General features: G+C 34.0%; 1 protein-coding gene across 1 annotated transcript; it reads left to right on the plus strand.

Annotated features, from left to right (window-relative positions):
- The first annotated feature begins 1,095 nt into the window (after positions 1–1,095).
- On the plus strand, positions 1,096–6,255 carry LOC107744194 (complement factor H-like). The gene is made up of 10 exons (XM_016557716.1): positions 1,096–1,158; positions 2,035–2,122; positions 2,417–2,584; positions 2,675–2,780; positions 2,888–2,964; positions 3,479–3,661; positions 3,770–3,937; positions 4,462–4,656; positions 4,736–4,900; positions 5,747–6,255. The coding sequence occupies exons 1-10, from the start codon at positions 1,096–1,098 to the stop codon at positions 5,938–5,940; spliced, it is 1,407 nt and encodes a 468-aa protein (XP_016413202.1). The 3' UTR covers positions 5,941–6,255.
- Positions 6,256–7,863: the final 1,608 nt, after the last annotated feature.

The raw sequence follows: 7,863 nt of genomic DNA on the forward strand, positions 1-7,863 counted from the left end.
GAAATGTATCGGAGTAAAAGTATACATTTTAATTAGGAAATGTAGAGGAGTAAAGGTAAAAGTCGGCTGAAATATAAAATCTCAAGTAAAGTATAGATACTCCCAAAAAAATACTTAAGTACTGTAACGAAGTATTTTTACTTTTTTCTACAAAATTGCATAATATGGATAGACCTAGGCCTATACTCTTGTTTACAAATGCTTGGTTAATACATATGACAAGATGCATGTGTAGGGTGACCAGATCTCTCAGAGTGGAATACGGGACGGACAGGCACCCCGACCCCGACCCCCACCACAACGCAGCATAAATGTATCTACACATAATTATAACGTTAGCTATTAAAGAATTTGATGTCTTACCTTAACATGTAGATAAATGGGAACAAGAGGGTGCATCAGCATCATCAATGGTTGATGTTTTGTACTTTTCGCTGGAAGAAATTTTTGCCAGTGTGCGCTTGTCTTTCACGAGTTTATAGTCAAATGCAGAGCAGTCCAGTCCAAAATTAATATGTATGAAAAGCATTGCCTTCATTGTTGTTACATTGAGTCGAGATTTTTCGGCTGTCCATGACGCATTCATGAAAGAGAAAACACGCTCCACAGGTGCAGATGAACCAGGCAGGCATAAGACAAATTCCACGGCCAGAGACAAGGCTTCGAAATTGAGTGACTTTATCCCCATCTCACGAAATACATCTGTCCATCTATCAGACACAGCCACCTTGTTTGTGTTCCACTCACTGAAGTGACAAGTGACACTGTTTTTCGCACAAGCCCACTCATCAAAGAGCTTGGTTTCGTCAATCAAACTGAGAGCAGGTATTCTGGAGTAGAAGCTGCTGAGGCTGCTCTGAATGTCTCTCCACTCTGGGACACTTCTCAGTAGGGCCCACTCAAGTTCTTTTGTATTCTCCAATGAGCAGCTCCAATTATTGAGGTAATCCACTGATGCTGAAAAAAGTTTCTCACTGCACAAAAGAAATCTTCAGCTTGCATGTCACCAGCTTCAACAAGGGTGTCTAACTGCTTTTTAATGTCAGAGGGAATAAATAATTCCTCCAGTCTGGCCTGCAAGATTTTTCTCAGGTCATGAATGTGGAAAGCGACTTCTGTGGCAGATATATGGTCTTGCTCTACTGTCTCCAGTGCACGGTGAAAAGTGGCTATCTGCTTAAGTACAAATCCAAGCCAAAGTTTTGTCCAAGGGTTGCTGAATGTGTCTCGTAGCACTTTTGGCCATTTTAGAAAGTATGCACGCAGACCATCAAAAAGGTGCAGAATTCGTTCAAGACCAAGAGAGGACCAAGAGAGTCCATGCTGGAGTAATTTCTGATAATCCAGCTCCACAAAGTCACAAAACTCTTTGAGCTCCTCTACACGCACTGTGTAGATATGAAAGTATTTGTATACCTTAGTGACAGCAGTTAACAATATGAGTTAATCATTTAATGTACTGTCTAATACAAGTCTACTATACATACATATACATAAGTCTACTATAAACAGTACTGTGCACTTGAAGAAACCTTCCTTAGGTCATCTAGGAGACAACAACAATTTTAACAATTTAAGTCAAATACTTCAGTTGTCAAACTCTTCTTCTGCTCATTTTTTATTAGTTTAATAGATTGCTCAATTCTAATAGACACATTTTGCAATGGGAGTTACAGACATATTTTGCAATGACTGTACTATTGCAATGTCTGAAAGCTTGAAAGTGTTGTGAATCTTTTTTTCATCTCACTCATTCTATTGGGACAGATCCATTCATCACACAATATTCTTCTTGAATCAATCATATAAAGTACATGACCCAGTCAAAAACATCAGGACAGGATTCACAGGATTAAGCTGCAGAGTTCAGCACTGAACATATAAATTAATTAGAAACCTGCGCTTTGCTTCCTGTTCATATATCACATACACATGACTCAAGAAGTTTGACTTCTCTAAGGTAACGTTTCGGTGTGTCCAAATGACAAACATGAGTGGCTGCATCAGATAAGATTTTTTGTTTCTCATATACAGGAACTATTGCGTGTGCACAGAGAGGTCTGGTTTAAGAAAGACGTATTTTTGACAAACAGGCAAGAGTTTCAAAGACAGACCAAAAAAGGTACTTGTGAGAACTGAGCTCAAAATGAGAGATCCTGTAAAACTCCTCGGCTTCAGCTTTTGGTTGCTTTCCTTAAATTTTGCCCGATGTCAAGGCAAGTGATTTATTTATTTTTTTTGTAATCATTTATTTGAATGTCTTGTTCATTTACAGTAGATATTACCAACTTAAATATAAAGGATATGCAGTTCCCAAAACATTTAACTGACCTTGTGTAGCTTTAGAGAGTGTTGACTAGTTGTGCATTTACTTCAGCATTTACATCTTTGTGTAACATTTATTTGTGCTTCTCAGAATGTCTTCGAGAGGACATTAAATATGAAAACACAGAACCAGTTGCAAAAGCTTCATACGCTGATGGTGAAACAGTGAAAGTGAACTGCATGGTAGGTTATACTGGCTTGTATAGATTAAAGTGTGAAAAAGGAGAATGGAAGAAATCCACTGAGCGACCATGTGCAAGTAAGAAAATTATCAATATGATGGCAACATATTTTTTGAGTTATTAAATCAACGTGGTCATGAAAAGTACAACTTGCTTAATTTCTGCAGACAAAAAATGTAGTCATCCAGGTGACACACTGCATGGTGATTTTAAATTTATGGAGGGGACGGAATTTGTTTTTGGAGCAACAGTGGTGTATACTTGCAAGAAAGGGTAAGAAAGTGCCTTATGCTTTTTTAAATCTCTTTTTTTTGTATGAAATGTATATTATCTTTATGAGTTTGACACTCCTTGTACTATTAAAAGCATTGCGTTTACAGGTATGAAATGGCAAGCAGAACCAATCAGCGTACCTGCAGAGCTCAAGGATGGGACAATGCTGTTCCTGTCTGTGAGGGTACGATTATTTGAAAGTCACTGTTTTCCTTTTTTTCGTTTGATTTCTCTCAGTCATATAATTCTGAAAGAGTGACTCGTAGGCTACATTAATACAAGAGAATCATAACTAAAATGATTCATTGATTTACTTATTATTGAGTCCACTGTAAAAAATGATTGTGATTTTAACAGTAAAAGACTGTAAAAATGCTACAGTAAAAGACCTCGTGGCTTTCTTATCACCACCAGTTTTTGGTGGTTATCAGTGCATTACAATGGTTCAAAACAGATATTAACACTTCAATATTTTGGTTTATTAACATTACATCAGTTAATGAAATACGGTATTTTATTGTGAATTTAAGTTAAGTCTGTAAAACCTAAAATGTTGCTACCATATTTTTACGGTGAAGTTCTGGCAACCACAGCTGCCGGTATTTTACCGTAAATGTCACAGATTTTTTTTTAACAGTATGATTGGTTTGTTGGTTTATTTATTTATTTATGTATTTTCCTATTCATTGATTGCCTAGTTGTGAAATGTCCAGCCATTCGTACAGACGGGGATGTAACTGCATCAGGCAACACAGAGGAGGGAAGTTATGGCGATGTTATTCACTTTGAGTGTGTATCTTCTGACAAAATAATAGACAGAAGTAGTGACATTTACTGTGAAGAGACGGGCAAATGGAGTGACATTGTTCCAAAGTGCAAAGGTGCATTTTTTATTGTTTTTTCTGTATCTTCACCCAATGATCACAGATGTCTGTGCTTTATTCAAAGCACCAGTTTAATTATTCTTGTTTCTCTCACTTTTCATACAGAAGTAGCATGCACAGCACCTGTCATATCAAATGGATATGTTGTTGAGCCACAGCCAAAATACCAGAAAGATGCCTTATTAAAATACAAATGCAATCAAGGGTTCAAGGAGAGAGAGGAAATCCCCAGATGTGATAAATTTGGCTGGACTCTGAACCCAGGATGTCATGGTAATCCACCACTGTTACATAATAAACAATTCATATGGGAGATGCTACTAAAATACTTCCAACCATATAGTTTTCATAATGCAAAAGACTTGGTAGCATCACACTTGAACTGAATCGTTCTTTTAAAAAAAACTTGAATTCAAAAATTCACATTAAGCCTAAATTGGATCTAATTTGCTAATTTGTGGCTACATTTCATTTGTAGTTATTGAAAAATGTATATTTTCCAACCATCTAAACACACTGTTACACATTAAATTAAACGTGAAATTTAGATGTAGAAAGACTGAAATAGTTATAGTTATTTTCTTGTAGAATATACTCCAATAACTTAGAAAAATTGTTTTACAGTGTAGTTAAACAAGTCTAATACTTACAGTATGGACAACAAAATGTGCTCTATTCTTCAAAAGATTTTTTTTTACATAGAATTATTTGCAAAAGACAAATCGGACCCAGTTTCACAGATTTTTGGTGCTTCATCTCTTCTTACCCTTAGTTCTATATAATTATGTCTTGTATAGAAATAACTTGTGAGCTGAAGTCAACCACATTTGGGGTGCAAAAGATCAACCCGAAGGGAAAAACTATTTTCAGACCTGGAGAAAGTGTGGAGATCACCTGCTCTGAAAATTACTGGTTCTTTGGTACAAAAGAAACCAGCAGATCTTTTACATGCAAAAGTAATGGGAAGTGGGACTATGAGCCTGTTTGTGAAGGTAAGATTATAGAGAAACACTTCTGGATTTGGTAATGAATTTATTATATGTTATTAAAAGCATGTGAATCTTGTTTCAGAGATTACATGTGAAGATCCACTTGACCAGCATGTGTCTGGACCATACTGGGGAAATCTGAAATTGGGAAAAAAACATTCTTTCAGTTGTGAGTCTGGATATCATGAAAGGGCAAATGTGGCCACATGTACACGAGATGGATGGATACCAAAACCACTCTGTACTGGTATGATTAGCTGTGGAGTTTTTACATTTTTGCTACTCACATAATATATGATTATGCTGATGTTTGTTTTTTAGAAATTATGTGTGACCCACCAAAAATCCCAAATGCAGAGATTTTTCTCTTTTTTTTTTTAGTACTGCCCTGATGAAGTTATTTCACATAACAGATGTTTGTATACAGTCTTCAAGACAAAATTATAGCTGAATTTTAAAAAGTGACCCCGTTCAAAAGTTTACATACACTTGTATGTAATTCTAAATACTGTTTACCTGGATGATCCACAACTGTTTTTATGTTTTGTGATGGTTGTTCACGAGTCCCTTGTTTGCCCTGACCATTTAAACTTCCAACTGTTCTATAGAAAAATCCTCCAGGTCCTGCACTTTCTTTGGTTTTCCAGCACCTTCTGCATATTTAAACCCTTTTCAGCAGTGACTGTATGATTTTGAGATCCAACTTTTTACTGATATATATTTTTTTTTACATTAATGACATTTTCTACTGATATTTCATTTTACTAACAACGTCATGCAAATCATTTCAATGAACTGACTTGGTAATTGTTGCTACAATCAAGCTCTTGTGGTGTCCCCCATTTGTTTCGGTGTGTTTGTGTTTTATGGACATGCGTATCATAATGAATAGACCTGTTTTACAAAACCTTAAGAATTTTCATTTAAATGTGTCAAATATCACTAAAAATGGGAGAATCTCAGCTTTATAGTCAGGATAATTATGGTTTAAATGTGCTGCAGTTTTAAAAACGTAGTTTAAGTTGTTCATTGTGCTGATGAATCAATAAATGTATATTTTAACACTGACCGTGACATTTTGGGTTTATTTCAGGGCCCTGTATAGTGACGGTGGAGGAAATGGATAAAAGAGGTATAGAGCTGCAGTGGAAGGCAAAGGAAAAGATCATCTCAGCACCAAATGATCACATTGGATTTGCATGCCAGAGTGGCAAAACATTAAGAGGCAATATCCTCCTAAGACAAAAGTGTAACAATGGATTGATGACTTTGCCTGAGTGTGTGTGACAGTGGAAATAAAACATAGATGAAGCATCAGCTGTACTACTAAGAAAAAACAGCAGAGCAGATCAAAATAAAAAAATATTTCCCACTTCAATTTCTCTGTTTTGGATTTCTTGCAAGTAAAACTGAAGAAATGCTAAAATCAACATTTTTTTCAAATGTGCATGTATGAAAACAAAATGAACCCATTTAATGCCAGCTATGTGAGCATATGTACTGTAATGACTACAATGAAAAACTTTCAACAATTATGAGGGGAAAGGGGGGATTTTATTATTATTGTTGTTGTTATTGTTTTATTATTATTATCATTTTACTTTTTGTAATTTGATAAAATGGTGCTCTGGGTTTCCTGCTGATTACAAATGTGATCACTAACGTGTTTGTTTATATGTATTATGTTCATTATTTACATGAGACAGAGCAATAATACATAAATAATGCAGACAGTCTATGGCAAGCCGTTTTGACTTTTATTCATTCTCAGGATATGAATTCTTGATATCAACAATTAAATTTTTACTAGTTAAAATGTTAATTCTTGATTTCAGGAATTAGATTTCTATTAGTATCAACGGCTATTTTTGATATCAACAATTACATTTTCACTAGTTAAAATGCTAATTATTGATATCAGGAATTACATTTCAACTAGTAAAAACTATAATTCTTGATATCTGTAATTGTATTTTCACTCGTTAAATGTCACCATAGGCTGCCATTCAAAATCAATTGTTGATATCAAGAATGAATTTCTTACTAGTTGAAATTCCAATTTCACATATCAGAAATACAATTCTTACTAGTAAAAACCTTTATTTTTGATATCAGTAATCACATGGTTACTAGTACAGATGTCTATTCTTGACATCAACAATTTAATTGTCACTAGTGACAATGTTCATTTCTGATATCATGAATATGGCAAGCCGTTTGGACTTTTATTCATGCTCAGGATATGAATTCTTGATATCAACAATTCAATTTTTACTAGTTAAAATGTTAATTCTTGATATCAGGAATTAGATTTCTACTAGTAACAATTGCTATTTTTGATATCAGCAATTACATTTCCACTAGTAACAATGTTAATTCTTGATATCAACAATGACATCATCACTCGCAGAAATTGAATTTTTGATATCAGCAATTACATTTCCACTAGTAACAATGTTAATTCTTGATATCAACAATGACATCACTCGCAGAAATTGAATTCTTGATATCAGCAATTAAATTTCTACCAGTAAAAAATATTATTCTTGATATCAATAATTTATATCCTGGGAATGGCAATAGGCAAGCCGTATTGACTTTTATTCATTCGCTGGATATGAATTCTTGATATCAACAATTCAATTTTCACTAGTTAAAATGCTAATTCTTGATATCAGGAATTACATTTCAACTAGTAAAAACTATAATTCTTGATATCTGTAATTGTATTTTCACTAGTTAAATGTCACCATAGGCTGCCATTCAAAATCAATTGTTGATATCAAGAATTAATTTCTTACTAGTTGAAATTCCAATTTCACATATCAGAAATACAATTCTTACTAGTAAAAACCTTTATTTTTGATATCAGTAATCACATGGTTACTAGTACAGACGTCTATTCTTGATATCAACAATTTAATTATTGATATCAACAATTTAATTGCCACTAGTGACAATGTTCATTTCTGATATCATGAATGTGATTGTTACTAGTAAGAAACCAATTTTAGATATCAGAAATTATATTGATATCAGAAATGCATTTTCAGATATCAGAAATAACAAATGTAACATGTTGAAATACATTTACTGATATCAAGAATTAACATTTCAACTAGTAACAAAGTAATTATTGATATCAACAAAGGCAGTTGATATCTGAAATTGCCCTTGCAACTAGTGAAAATAGAATTACTGATATCTTAA

This window comes from Sinocyclocheilus rhinocerous, unplaced genomic scaffold, assembly GCF_001515625.1.
Source record: "Sinocyclocheilus rhinocerous isolate Xijiao unplaced genomic scaffold, SAMN03320098_v1.1 scaffold2302, whole genome shotgun sequence".
NCBI classification, from domain to species: Eukaryota; Metazoa; Chordata; class Actinopteri; order Cypriniformes; family Cyprinidae; genus Sinocyclocheilus; species Sinocyclocheilus rhinocerous.

Bases quoted from the DNA above. Each gene is read 5' to 3' on its own strand.
- LOC107744194 (XM_016557716.1), top strand. From the start codon at position 1,096: ATGAATGTGGAAAGCGACTTCTGTGGCAGATATATGGTCTTGCTCTAC. The intron at 2,123-2,416 runs GTACTTGTGAGA...TGTGCTTCTCAG, and splicing joins TCAAAGACAGACCAAAAAAG to AATGTCTTCGAGAGGACATT. The intron at 3,662-3,769 runs GTGCATTTTTTA...CTTTTCATACAG, and splicing joins CATTGTTCCAAAGTGCAAAG to AAGTAGCATGCACAGCACCT.